Source organism: Camelus dromedarius, chromosome 8, assembly GCF_036321535.1.
Source record: "Camelus dromedarius isolate mCamDro1 chromosome 8, mCamDro1.pat, whole genome shotgun sequence".
NCBI classification, from domain to species: domain Eukaryota; kingdom Metazoa; phylum Chordata; class Mammalia; order Artiodactyla; family Camelidae; genus Camelus; species Camelus dromedarius.
The window spans coordinates 30,190,823-30,205,723 of record NC_087443.1 but is presented as its reverse complement, the minus strand read 5'-3'; the positions used below and the strand labels follow the sequence as shown (position 1 = coordinate 30,205,723).

The 14,901-nt window shown below is 35.6% G+C and overlaps 1 protein-coding gene across 2 annotated transcripts in view; it reads left to right on the top strand.

The window, feature by feature from the left end:
- ADK (adenosine kinase) overlaps window positions 1-14,428 on the top strand; it is a 409,740-nt gene extending 395,312 nt beyond the window's left edge. For both annotated transcript variants that reach the window (XM_010984136.3, XM_031461080.2), the window contains exon 11: window positions 13,554-14,428. In XM_010984136.3, the coding sequence (XP_010982438.1) occupies window positions 13,554-13,678 (125 nt within the window). In that variant the 3' untranslated portion in view covers window positions 13,679-14,428. The remainder of the gene's footprint in view (window positions 1-13,553) is intronic.
- Window positions 14,429-14,901: the final 473 nt, after the last annotated feature.

The following is a 14,901-nucleotide window of genomic DNA, read 5'->3' as shown; positions in this document are numbered from 1 at the left end:
CCAAGGATTTACATCAGCATCTTGTTCCAGATGCACATGAGAATTAGGAAGCAAAGATTTCATTCAGAAGAGTTGTGCACAAAAAGTAGAAATGCTTTGTCCGATTGAAACAAGAAACATTTTTAAGGGGGAAAAAAAGACTTTCCACATGATCTCACTGTTTTTGTCATCCTCTGTAAGGGAAAATATTGACATTTACCAGACTGTTTGCTCCAGCTTTCTGATCTCCTGCAGTTTATTTTTATAACAGCCTTATCGATGGGCCTCTTACCCAGCTCTCTAGGTTTAACTGAGTTGAGTCGATTTGTTACCACAGCTTCAAGTAGCTGTTACAGAACAAGCAAGACATCCTAATAAAGCTGTAAACGTGTTTACTCAAACAGCGTATTGATTTTACTTGGAGAGGGAGAAGCCAGTGCTTAGCACAGTGTCAGGGTGGATGAATTTCACTGCAGTTTTTCATTGTCATCTGTCATGGTTGTGAAACACTAAGTAAAGCCATCAGAGGATAATTAGAAGTACCAGAAATTTAGCCCCTAAAATCAGTTAACCACTTGGGAATGTTGTAGCTTAATTAGCTTTTATTAAAAATTTCCTCTAGTAATAGTAGTCAAGCTCTTCTTTAAGAGTGCTTTCAAGTAGAGCAAGATTTCAAGGTTGTGACTTGTTAAATATATGAATTTAATGGCTAAGGGTTTTTCAGACTTTTTCTCATTCTGGTAATTAGGCTAATACTAGAACACAACATAGAGAGTGATCTATACTCATATCAGCCTCAAGTACATGATTTTTCTGAAAAAATCAATATTAAAGAAGTAGTAAAACAATTATAAAATATTTAAAACACATCTTGTTAGGAAAAATACCCAGTTAGCATCTTTATTGAACATAAATGTTTTTGTAGCACAACATGACCATAAAAATAAAACTGTCAGTGCCACCCTTGTTTCTAAATACCTTCCTTCATTAAAGAAGAATCTAAAATATGCTGCCCTGCTGTAAGTTACTCATCATCTTAAAAATAAAAGTTGATGCACATCTGTGGGAAAGACAAGGATCAGACTGAGGAGTTGCTTACTTTCTGTAGAAACAGTATTAGCTATTGAATCTGATGAAAAGTATTCATGTAAATACTGTACCTGCCCTCTTGCAAATGACTAGAGAAATGTGACAGTTGGAAAAAATCACCTAGGATAACGAACACAAAACTGAAAATTTATTAAAAATAAGTTTGACCATTATATTTAAAATTAGGCTTCTTCACATATCTACAGTCATATATTCAGTGCTTTGTAGTAAACTTCTCATGCTTTCTGGCACTTCTGGCCCAGCCTGCCTAAAGAACTCATTAAAATGATGGTATCTGAGGGATGACCAGTTCTAAAGCCTAGGAGTAACAGAGTCTGTCAAAAAGAACAGTGAAAGGTGTTGGGAGTTTTCTTTGCCTTTGAAATGCTATATAGTTATAAGCCAAATTCTACCCTGAGTTAAGTCTTTAAGCCTTGAAGTAGCAGGTTGTAAAATTTTGTTACATAAGAAGGCACCACTAGAGTTCTTTCTTTCAACTTTTCAGAGGATAGAGGAAGAAATTGGTTTTTCACGGTTGTATTTAGATCTTTATTCTATATTAAAGTATTCAAAGGCAGAGGAAAAGGAAAGGATATAGATTTATGATTATAATATAACATTCTATTTTTTATAAGTGCATTTCAAAATCCCCACAATACAGTAATTTATTTTTTTCTACTAAATTTTCTTAAGAGTGACAACTCTATGAGGGAGCTTGCGGTCATGGAAGCGCAAGGGGCAAGATATAGTAGAGCAGCCATACTTTGGCTTTAAGGCACTGTTTCATCCGACTCCTTTGGTCAAAGGAACAGAAAGCCATTACATATAGCTCAAATAAGGGTTTTTTTGTTGTTGTTGTTGTTTTTAAGGAAGCATACAAGCATTAAAGGAGACCTTATAACATAATGGTTAAGACAATAAGTCAAAAGACATTGATTTGAGTCGTGGTACTGCCATTAACTAGTTGTGAAACTACACACAAGTTACTTAACATCTCTCAAGTCTAGGTTTTCTCATCTATAGAAATGAGAATAATGAGTACCTGCCTCACTTGGGTTGTTATGAAGTTAAATGAAATAACGTTTTTAAAGCACCATGCCTGGCACATAGCAAGGATTCAGTAAGTGTTACCTACCATAAAAGGACTCCCAAGCAAGAGCCAAAACTGGACGAGTTTTCACTGAGAGTGGAGCCATGTGACGATCCTAGACTCAGATCAGAGACCTCAACAGCAGGTATTCATGGATTTTCACTCCAGTGCTTACACGTTACTCTTACTCAGCTACATTGCACGTCTGCTTATTCCTGCCTCACAGTCAGCTTCCTGGTCTTCCTCTGCTTTCCGTCCTGGCTCCTGAAAGAGAACACTAGGTTAGCTCAGTTCACTTTTTGTGGCATTCATAAGTAGGACACTGGAAGAACATCTTGAGTCGGATACCCTCCCCTTGGTCCACTTGGAGGTAAGGCTTGATTGACACGCTCAAAACACACCAAGTGACCCCCTCAGCAATGCTGGAGGTGAGACAGTTTTCCTTAAAGGGTAATAGATGGGTGCACTCTATACACATGTATGTTTGCATTCTTCGTCTATACACTTTTTCTCGTGCTTAGAGTTCTGAAAATGTTCCCTACAACATGATTCATCTGTCACACAATATGTGGAACATCAGACACTTTATATCTTAAGCTAGAAACCTAGATGTCATTCTTAATGACTTTCTTTCCCTTTGTCTAAACCTTCAGTGTGTTCTTCTGACTTGGTTTTAAGTATATCATCTAGTCTTAAATCCAGTCACTTTTCTGCCATGACTGTAGCTCAGTGCTGTTTTCTACTCATTGTAGTAGCTTCCTAACTGATCTCCATACTTTCACTCTCTTTTGCATTTTCTTCTATTTTTCTGCACAGTAGCCAAAATATTCATTTTAAGAAGAAATCAAATTATTTCATTCCCTTGCTTATAACCCTTCTAGTTGCATTTAGACTAAAAGTCTAAACTCCTATGTGGCCTAAAATGATCTACATGATTGGCTATCCCTGCATCTGTATTTCATGCCACTCTGACCTTTACTTGCACGCTCTGGCTGTGCTGGCCTTCTTTCCGGCCAGAGACTCTTTGCACATAGAGTTCCCTTTGCCTCGAATGCTCTTCCCTGCTCTACCTGGTTCTGTCTTTCTCATCCTCAGTCTCAACTTAAAAGTCACCTCTTCCCTAATCATCCCGTCGGACAGGGGTCTCTTCACTATTCTCTACTGCTGCACACAGTCCTTTTCCTTAATAGCACTTAACCTTCTCTGGAATTTTCTTATTTACTTACTAATTACTAACATTACTTTTTTATCTCCATCATTAAAATATAAGCTTCGAGAGAGCAGGGACTGTATGTGTCTTACTCACCAGTGTATCCTCAGGACCCACCACAGTGCCTGGCGCAGACCAGATACTCGGTAAATATTAGTCGCGTGAATGAATAAATCAATTAATCACATGCATAGCTACAAACAGACTTGCCCCCTACCATTGCATAAAAACTGTTCTAGTCAATATATCTAAGAACTTGGTTACTGAGGGATTTTGTCAGAAGAGGGGTGAGTCAGGAAATATCAGGCCAGCTATCACCTTAGTATCAGGTCACCTTGACTTCAGATTAAGCCATGCTAGAATGTGTATGTGACTAATCCAGTGACAGAGAGACTAATCACAGCTACCTTTTCCTTACTGTTACTTACAGTAGAGGTGGATATGGAGAGAGCATGTGTTAGGGAAGGAGGCAGCATTTAATATCAATTGTCCTTAGTAACTATAGTATGAATATGAAAATCGGTTTTCAAGGTCATAATTCTGAACATCAGTTCCTGCTTTAATAAGCCATAACGTACAGGTCAGAGGCTCCAGTTGAGACTTCACAGAATATGTTGAAGTTATCTAGTAGATCTCTGAATTCGGTTTGGCACAGTGCCCACTGGAATGTCCAGTGCATCAGATAATGGCACCCTTGTCCTGTCCTACCTAGAATCTTTACTGCTGTTCCTTAGTGGGAGCCGGGTAAAGTGTAGCTCCTCCGCAGGAAAGCCAGTGAGACGCCCTGGTGAAGGGCATGTGACGTGAACTGACCCTGAGACATAGACCACGTTTCACTTTCCACATCATTTCCTAAACTTTAAGTCAAAGAATTGTTCTTAACTTTTCATCTTTCATCAGCATCCATGCCAAATCACTGTTTATTCTCCTTCCTCTCCTTATTATCTGTCACCGTAGAACAGTGATTCTCAGACTTGAGCATGCATCAGAATCACCTGGAGGACTTGTTAAAGGACAAATTGCTGGGTCCCATCCTCAGAGTTTCTGATTCAGTAGGTCTAGGGTGGGTGGAGCTTAGGTCATGCTAAAGCTGCTGGCGCAGGGACCACACTTTGAGAAACACTCCTAGAATACTGCAGTAGATTACTCTATGAGCTCTCTGCCAACAGTGCTTTTCCTAGTAAGTTCATGCTCCACCCTTCTGCCAGGATTATTTTGAAGTATTTATGTGGCTTTTTCTCCTAAAACTATAAGATCCTCAAGGATTAACACTATGTTTTATCCATTTTTGAATCCTTTGATTTCAAGCACAGTACCCAGTGATGATAGGCAGGGTAGCTGTCGGTTGACTGCATAATTCAGAGTACTTCTCATAGCATTCTAGGTTTTTGCCTTCTTTTCATTTGTCTCTTATAGTAAATATCAAGTGTTGAAGTGGTAGTGGCATGTCTAGTAAATGGAGGGTTCAGATTAGTCAGTGTTTTAATTTATATTTTATTCTCTCTCCTTCTCTGTAATAAATATACAGCCTTAAAAAAAAAATACAGCTTTTAAGTTGACTGTCTCATGTGCCATGTGGCAGCATATATCTGGTAACCATTGGTTTAGAAGCTATAGCAGGCCTGTCTCAGCACATAAATCATCACTAAGGTGTAGATATCTAAGAAAGATGGAGAATGAACAAAGAATTGAGAAATCAAATCGACCCAGAAATGACTGAGACCAAATTTATACAGGAAAGAAGACAGGGAGAATATAGAATTCACTGTTAGTTGCTGTAAAATATTATATCAGGTTTGCTTTAATTACACGGTAATGCCTCTAAGAACAAAGGTAATTATATGATAACTTATGTTGCTACTCCCACATTATCTCTTAATAACTGTGTAATTAACTTGTCACTACTACAATGTGTAGTTCAATACTCCTCATGTATAAAGAACATTGATAACTTCAATGAATGAGTTGGGATGGGGTGAGGGATAGAGGTAGGAAGAGCATAGTATTATAGCAGTCAGGCATGTGATGATTCATTAGATCGTTGCTCCAGTCCTCAGGGGTCTGAACCAAAGCCATGGGGATACCAACAGAGTCTGAAGTGACTCAGGTAGCACTCTGAAGACAGCAAACATACAATAAAGTAAATAAATTTACCAAGCAGTGAAATAGACAAGTGAGTATGGGATATCAAGCCTATACTTTTATGTTCTGGGAGGTTTTTATTTTAAGTAAGTGTAAAGAATTTTTTTAATTGGGAAAAAAAAAATTTATTCACTCATGTCATTTTAACCACATCGTGAGTTTGTGTGTATGTCCTATGTGGTGAGGGTGTGCAGCACCAGAAACTCTCATTCACTGCTGGTAGGAAGGCAGAATGGTACAACCACTTCAGAAAACAGTTTGGCAGTTTCATAAAAAACACACTCTTACCATATGACCCAGCAGTCATGCTCCTTGGTTGCCCAACTGAGTAAGAAACTTATGTTCACATAAAAATCTGCACACAAATGTTTATAACAGCTTTATTCATAATTGACAAAACTTAGAAGCAACTAAGATGCCCTTCAGCAGGTGACTGGATAAACAAACTGTGGTATATTCATACAATGGAATGTTGTTATTATTCAGCCGTAAAAAGGCACGAGTTATCAAGCCATGAAAAGACACACAGGAAACTCAGACACATCATACTAAATGAAAGAAGCCAGTTTGAAAAAGCTCCAAAATGTATGAATCCAACTATGTGAGATTCTGAAAAAAGCAAAACTATGAAGACAGTAAAAATATCAGTGGTTGTCAAGGGCTCAGGGTGGCTGTGCGAGGGATGAATAGATAGAGGACAGGGGCATTTTAGGTCAGTAAAACTGACCTGTGTGATGTAACGGTGGATAACAGATCATTATACATGTTCACATCCCACAGAATGAGCGTCACAGAGTGAACCCTAATGTAAACCATGGACTTTAGTAAATCACTATTGGCCCGTTAATTGTAACAATACTAGTGTAGGATGTTAATGATGAGGAAACTGAAGGATGAGGACAGGAGAGGGTATACAAGAGCCATGTACTTTCTATTCAATTCTCAGTAAACCTTAAACTCCTCCTGAAAATAGCTTTTTGATTTAAAAAGCAAAAAGACCAAAATGGAAGAAGCTTTCTTCCACTCTCATTTTACCAGTATCTTCAGTTTGGGTGTGTGCCTTGAATTTCCCACCTTCATCAGTTACATTGTCCTGATGTGCTAAGGCCGGTGTCCTATGGTCAGTGACCTCACAGTTTTTACCAAAAAGCTTGTTTTATTGATATCACATAATAGCCACTCCATCCAAGTACAGTGATCCTTTCTGCTTCATTCTGTCAGGAATTCTCCCAGCAATCCCTGCTAGGGAAGCATTGCTCCTTGAATTTTCATTTCAAAAGATGCAGACTGATTTACTTAGCATATACCTTCTATAGATGAAAACTTCATGTGAGGAAGAGAGACTGTGCTAAGGTTCCCTCAGAAACTCTCTGAGATGCCTCCTCTAACACTGCCTTTGTTTCCCTAAGCCTGAGAATACAGAAAGTAATGAAGGTTTTTAGTTCTTAAGGAATCCCTCTAGGAGTAACCAACTTCATTGTACTTACACCAACACTTACACTGATTTTCTTTGTGGAAAGCTCTGTTCCCAAATGTCTACAATTACTAATAAACTCTAAAAGCATGAATGGAAAACTGTCAGAACAGAACATCACTTAGCTGAAATTCTTGAATTAATTGTTCTTAACCATTTTTCTGAATAGTAAATGTTCCCATGTTATTCTTTAAAATAATGCTTAATGGCTTTTTTCTAATTATAAAAGTAATATTGCTTATTATAGAATATTTAGGGAATAAAAGTAAACAGAAAACAAAAATCATCTCTGAAATCTGGAAATGATAATATCTTTTCAGACATACAAAAATTTTGCTTTTTTACTATTTTGAATTAAACATGTTTCTAAAACACATTGCAAAGATCTGACCAAAGACTGAAAATGGAAGGAAACACATGTAGGAATTTAATAAAGTCAGGATGAGTACAGGAGTATTCTATACTATCTTTGCACCTCTTCTGTAGATCCAGAATTACTTCAGAATGTTTTAAAAGGATTGAAACAGGGTAGGTTACTTAAGATATAGTAATGGAACAAAAATACAACTCTTTGGGGAAAATGAAGGTTGATCGCTACCAAGCATCAAACCAAATAATTTCCAGATGGAGCTAAACAATTAAATGACCATAAATAAACTAAAAGAATATATGAGCTAATATTTATCTGATCTCATGGTATGGAGGACCTTTGTCAGCCTAAATTCAATGGAGAAAATATTAAAGAAAAGACAAATATATCTATGTAACAATGGAAATAAAAGGCAGGTGACAAAGTAATGTGAAGTATTTGCAACGTAAGTAGCAAACAAACTAGGAATGTCTCTTACAAATCAACTAAAGAAGAAAAAAAACCCAACAGAAAAATAGGTAAAAGTTATCATCAGGCAGTTCATAAGAAGAAATACAAATGGCCTGTAAACATATGAACAAAAAAAGTTTTCAACCTTCCTAATAAACAAGTAACTGTAAGTTAAAACAAGATTCTACCTTTCACTTTTCAAATTATCAAACAGATTTTTTTTTATAGCAAGAGTGCTGTTGGGTGTATATGTTAATAGGATCATTTGAAAAGGAGTTTGGCAATATGCATATAAAGCCTTAAAAATTATTAATTACCCTTAAAGAAATTTATCCTAAGGAAATTTTAAAAATTTTACTGAGCACAATGATAAATGTTATAACCTATAAAAAATATAACCTATAATAAAAAAGTATGAAAATCAATATATATATATATGTATATGTATGACTGAACTGTTATGCTGTACACCAGAAATTTGACACAACATTGTAAACTAACTATACTTCAATTTAAAAAGAAAAAAGGAAAAAAATGACTAATACTAAATTCTACCCTAGGAGGAAAAAAATCCTATAAAGGATATTATCGGGTCAATTGACAAAACCGGAACATGGAGGGTCTATTAGAGAACAATATTCTAGCAGTGTTACTGAAGTGGATGGCTATGGTTATGTAAGAGAAAAGTCTTATTCTTAGGAAAGACATGTAGATATACTTAGAAGTAAAGGACAGAAGTGCAACTTCCTTTCTAATTGTTTGGGGGGAAAATTATATAAAAACAGCATGTGCACAAAAGGAGCAAAATGTTAACAATAAATGCATCTGGGTAGAGGATGTATGGGTACTTTTTACATAGTTTTTATTCTTGCAGATTTTCTCTGAATTTAAAATTATTTCCAAATACAGTTTTTTAAAAAATACATTTTAGGCCAACTAATAATTAAAAATTAAATTTAAAAACTTATATTGAAAGACACTATGCTGAGTGAAATAAGCCAGACACAAAAGGACAGATATTGTATGATCCTATTCATGTGAAGTACCTAGAACAGGTAAATTCACAGAGACAGAATGTAGAATAGCAGTTAACGGGCCAGGAGTAGGGGGGAACAGAGAGTTCAGTTTAATAAGTATAGGTTTTAGTTTCTGTTGGAGTGATGAAAAAGTTCTGGAAATTGATTGAGGTGATGGTTACCCAACATTGCAAAATGTACCTAATGCCATAAATTGTACACTTAAAAATGGTTAAAATGGTAAATTTTAGGTAGTATATATTTTACAATAGAAAATGTATCTTGATGTTTATAATTCATATTATAAAATGATTCCCTATGATTCTTTAAATATAAGCTCCCTTTGTTTACTTAAACTATTCTGTACAACTTCTGAAGATTCACATCAGCTACTTTATGAAGAGTCCACTTATAACTGATTATGTAACATTTGTAGTTCATCTCAGTTGGTTTCTAAAAATAGATTATTAAAAAACTGATATTCACCCAGGACACAGGTCTTAACTTTTCTCTGCATCCAGGTTTTCCACTTGTCAAAGTAAATGTCTGTTCAGAGTGCTTCACTTCAGTCATCAGCTCACTCTTCTCTTAGAAAGAGGATGCTGGTACTTATGCTTCACAAAAATATTTCATAAACATAAGCTTTTCTTTTTCTCACAAAGAGCATACCAGGAGGAATGAGGAAAACAGATGTTCCTTGTAAGGCTTCTAATGGACGTGTTTCCATTGTAAACTGATCTGACTCTGAATTTGGCATCTGTTCTATTCACTGTGTGGGCTGAGCAGTTTAGTCTCACAGTTTGGCTGAAAGTTAATATTGACCTTTGACTGTTACCTGAAAACTCAATGATAAAATACTCTTACTAAATCTCTTGAGAGAGTGATTTCATATTCTAAGCAAACGTCTTCAAAATACATCACTCCATTAACCAAATTAATTATTCTTTGGTTGGGCGTACTTATTTGTTTTATTAGATACAGGGCATTCCCCAAATCTGACAAGGAAAAGCCTGTGTGGTCAGAATTGTAGAAGAGAAAGAACATAAATCTCTTACAATGCTCTCTACAGGTCACTGTACCACAGCTTCTCAATTAACCTTCACCCTCCACCGTCCCCCCCAGCCTGCCCAGGGCCGATGGGAAGGGCTAAAAGTCTGGCCACAGAACAATTTCTCATTATCATCTGTTCTTCTGAGTATTTGAGTACTGCTACGGCAGCTCAGGTTTTCCTTAGGGGGGAAGTAGCCCCAGATTCTAATGTTCTTGACTACCTAATTTGTAACTACAACAATTTTTATATAGTTTTATTGCTGCATAATTGGCATATAGTAAATGGCACATGTTTAAAGTATACAGTTTTACAAATGTTGACATATGTACACACCCCTGAAACCATCACTATGGACCTATTCACTACTTCCATGCTCCTTTGTAATCCTGTCTTCCTGCCCCTTCTCATCCCCATTTGGATTGTTTCCAGTTTCAGGCTATTACAAATAAAGCTGCTGTGAACATTCATTTTCAAATCTTGGTGTAGAAAAATGCTTTCATTTACTTTGGGTTAAATACCTAGAAGTAGAAAGACTGAGTCATATGGTAGGTGTTTGTTTAACTTTTTAAGATGCTGAAAAATGGTTTTATGGTCTCCTAGTCAGTATATTCAGGTTTCAATTGATCTATATCCTTGCCAACACTCGGTATGTCAGTCTTTTTAATTTTAACCATTCTAGTGGGTGAACAGTGGTATCTAATGGTGGTTTTAATTTGCATTTCTCTAATAAATCATAATGTCAAACATCTTTTCATATGCTTATTTGACATCTGTTTATCTTCTTTGCTGAAGTGTTTGTTCAACACTTTCATCCGTTTTTATTGGGTTGTTTCTTGCTGTTGAGGTATAAAAATGTTTAATTTGGCAAAGTCAAAATTATTTTTTCTTTCATAAAAATTTATATCTTAAGAGATCTTTGACAAATTCAAAATCACTAAAATTTTCTTTCAAATTTTCTTCTCAAATTTTCATAGTTTTACCTCTTACATTTAAACCTGTGATCCATTTCAAGTTAATTTTTGTAGTTGATATGAGGAAAGGTAGAAGTGGTTTGGTTTTTGTTGGGTTTTTTCCCACATACGGCCATCCAGCTCTTCTAAGAACTAGCTTTTCTCCATTGAATTGCTTTGATACCTTTGTCAAAAATCAATTGACCATATAGAAGTAGGTCTATTTCTGGGCTCTATGTAGTTGCATTGATTTATTTGTCTATCTTCATGCCAATCCCATAGTGTCCCAATTATTGTAGTTCTGTAATAAGTTTTTAAATCAAGTAATCTTCTTTTCAAAGTTATGTTTTAACTAGTCTAAGTCATTTGCATTTCCACATAAATTTTAGAATCACCTTGTCAGTTTCTATTAGAAAAGGCTGCTAGAATTTTGATTGTATTACATTGAATCAATAGAACTGATGACAATATTGAATCTTCTGATCTCTGAACGCTTCATTTATTCAGGTTTGTTTTATTTCTCTCAGCATTGTTTTGTCATTTTCAGCGTGAAGGTCTTACACAACTTTTGTCAGATCGGTCCCTAGGTATTTCACGTATTTGATAGTATAGTAAATAATGATATTAATTTCTAAATGTACATACAATTGCTGTGTACTGAAATGTGTGCTGGTACACACATTACTAGTACTGAAATTCAGTTGATTTTTGTATAATGATCTTGTATCCTGCAACTTTATTAAACTCATTCAGAAGTTCTAGTAACTCTTTTCTAGATTCCATAGGATTTTTCTACATAGACCAGGATTTCTTAATCTCAGTATTATTGACCTCGTAGGATATTTAGCAGCATCCCTGGACTCTAGCCACTAGTTGCCAGAAGCACCGTCTGCCCCAGATGTGACAACAAAAATGTGTCCAGACATTGCCAAATGTCCTCTGGGGGACAAATTTGCCACTGTTGAGAACCATAGATATAGACAATCATGCCATCTGCAAATAAAGACAGTTTTACTTCATTTTCAATCTTGATACCTTTTGTTTCTATCTTTTGTTTGCCTTATTGCACTGGCTAAGGTCTCTAGGAGATACTCTTTCCTTGTTCTCAATTCTAAGGAGGAAACATTCCATCATCCACTATTAAGAAAGACATTAACTGCAAGTTTTTCATAAGTGCCTTTTATGAGATTTGAGGAAGTTCCCTCCTATTCCTAGTTTGCTGAAAGTTTTTTGTTTAGAAATTGATGTTGGATTTTGTCAAATTCTTTTTCTGCATCTATGAAGATGATCTTACGGTTTTCTTACATCATATGGTAGATTACATTGATTGATTTTTGAATGTTAAACCAACCTTGTATTTCTAGGATAAATGCTACCTGATCAGGATTTATTAGCTATTTTAATATACTGTCAGATTTGATTTGCTGAAATTTTCTTCGGAATATTTGCATCTTTTCTGATTTTGCTATGAGAGTAATGCCGGCCTCAAAGAATGTGTTGGAATGTATTCTCTCCTTTTCAGTTTTCTGGGGCCTTTGGATAGCATTGATACTATTTTTCTTCCTTAGTTATTTGGTGGAATTCACCAGTGACACCATCTGGACCTGGAATTTTCTTATGGGAAGCTTTTTAATTATAAAATCAAATATTTAATAGATAAAAGGCTATTCAGGTTATCTGTTTCTCCCTGAGTGAGCTTTGATAGTTTGTGTATTTTCTGAAATTTGTTCAATTCATCTCACTTGTCAAATCTGTTGACATAAAGTTGTTAATAACGTTTCCTTATTATCCTTAAATTTAGTGTGCGTAGATGCTATAGTGATGTCATTTCTCTTATTGGCAGTATTGGCAGTTTGTGTCTCCTCTCATTTTTTTCCTGAACAGTCTGCCTAGATGTTTGATTTTGTCCTACTTGGACTCCCAATTCCATCTTCTCAACTCTGGAAACTATTGGGCTCTGCTCATAGGTTGCCTCTCCATGTGTTGTGGCCTGGTAACTTTTACAGCTTACCTCATTTGATTCCCTTCTTTCATGGATCTTTTGTGGCTGATGTACAATATTTGAAAAACTTTGTTTCATATACCTTGTTTTTATTTTGAAGTTGTTTCTGGAGAAAGGGCAAATCTGGTACCTTTTATTTCATCCTGGTCAGAAGCAGAAGAAGGCCTCAGCACTGTTTTCTGCCTTATCATATTTATTTTTAATGTCAAGCTGGTCCATGGTACTTGACTACAGAAATTATTTCACTGTTACTTCTGGGAGTGCAAGGGAAATATAAGGTCCTTCATAACTTTTCAACTCTCAGATTTATTCTTGGAGAGACATCCAGATGATAGAGTTTTTTCCAGCATTTGCTAGGAATAACAACAGTACAGAAGGAATTGATAGAGATAGGAAGAGGCATAACTAATAATTTCTCATCTGTAAAGACCCAAGATAATATTATTTGGCCAGTATTTCTTACTTACAACCTTTTAATATCAAAGTAAAAGGAAAGTATGATCGTTTAGGCTTAGAAAGACTCAATTGACTTGATGGTGAGTTTCCACATCCCAACTTGAGCTCTTTAAAATAAATATTAAGGAAGAATTCTCTAGCCCTTGAGGTTTAACACAACTATCAAGACTGAAGAAAGGGATAGGTACGTAGACCGCTTTTTGTTCTGACCCATATGACGTTTCTGATGCTGTTACTACAATACTCATGTTTTCCCCTCTTGTCTATGTTGCAGGTTTTCTGTCTCAACTGGTCTCAGACAGGCCCCTGACTGAGTGCATCCGTGCTGGCCACTACGCAGCAAGTGTCATAATTAGGCGGACTGGCTGCACCTTTCCAGAGAAGCCAGACTTCCACTGATGGAAAAGCAGGAAACCCCAGCCCAGGAGTACAGACTGCCCTGATTGCTTCCTGAGAATTCCCATATCAATAAAGAAGAAAATTATCTGCCACCTTTCCTACTATAATAATGTTCATTCTTAATTTAGAGGGTACAGTAATGCTCAGTGGAATCTTTATTCTCTCAACAACCTAAAAAATGAGGTTTATTTCCATAGTTTGATAGTGCCACTTAAATGTCAGTTAAACAAGAATATAACATTTTAACAGAAATTTTTATTTCATTTTCAATTATTTTGTAAATTCATGTGTATTTAGCAAAGTGATCAGTTTTTTTACATACATTTCTGCTTTGAATGCAGATGCAATTTAATATAATAGATTTTTTAAAGGAATTAATGGTAATACATAAATCTTTAGCTTTTATACAAGTATATTTAATTCAGGAGTGTGTGTGTGTATACATACACAGATATCTCATATATGTACCACATGTATACATGATAAATGGTCAAATAAGGTACAGAAATATTTATCTTGCCAAGTTATGCCAAATCATTTCTTCAGTGTGTACTCAAACATGTAATAAACTTTGGATAATTAAATAATTTGCCAAATTATAAGCTATATTATAATATTCAAATCATAATCTTATATTTACTTATGGTACTCTGTAATTTGATACAAATAAAAACATATCATAATAGGACTTTTTTACTTTCTTTGCCCTGTTCTCAACAAACTAAGGAAGAAAGATCATTATTTAATCCTGGGCCCCAAAACGATACCTAATTTTTTGATGGAGATTGAAAGAACAACATAGCACATTGAAAAATAACTTAGTATTGAAGACCAATAAGCCACTGTTTTAAGGAAGTCAGAATGGTATAATGGAACCTCTGGAGTCAGGCTTAATTACCCTTAAATGACCTTGGGCAAATTACTCAGCCTCTGAGCTTCAGTTTCCTTTCTATAAAATGGGATCATAACCCCTATGTACGAGGTCATTGAGATGATTTGAGAGAATATCGAGTATAAAATGCGTGTTACAAGCCCAGTAAGTGCCTAGTAAGTACCTGCTATTTTTATCACTATGATTATTGTTGTTGAAGAAGAGAGAGATCATAGTTATAAAACTGGATTCAAACCATAGAAAGGGGTTCAGGCTTTTGTTTCGTTTGATGTTTGAGTAATCTTCCAGGTCTCCTATGCTTGCTTGTCTTTATTATTATTGAGATATAATT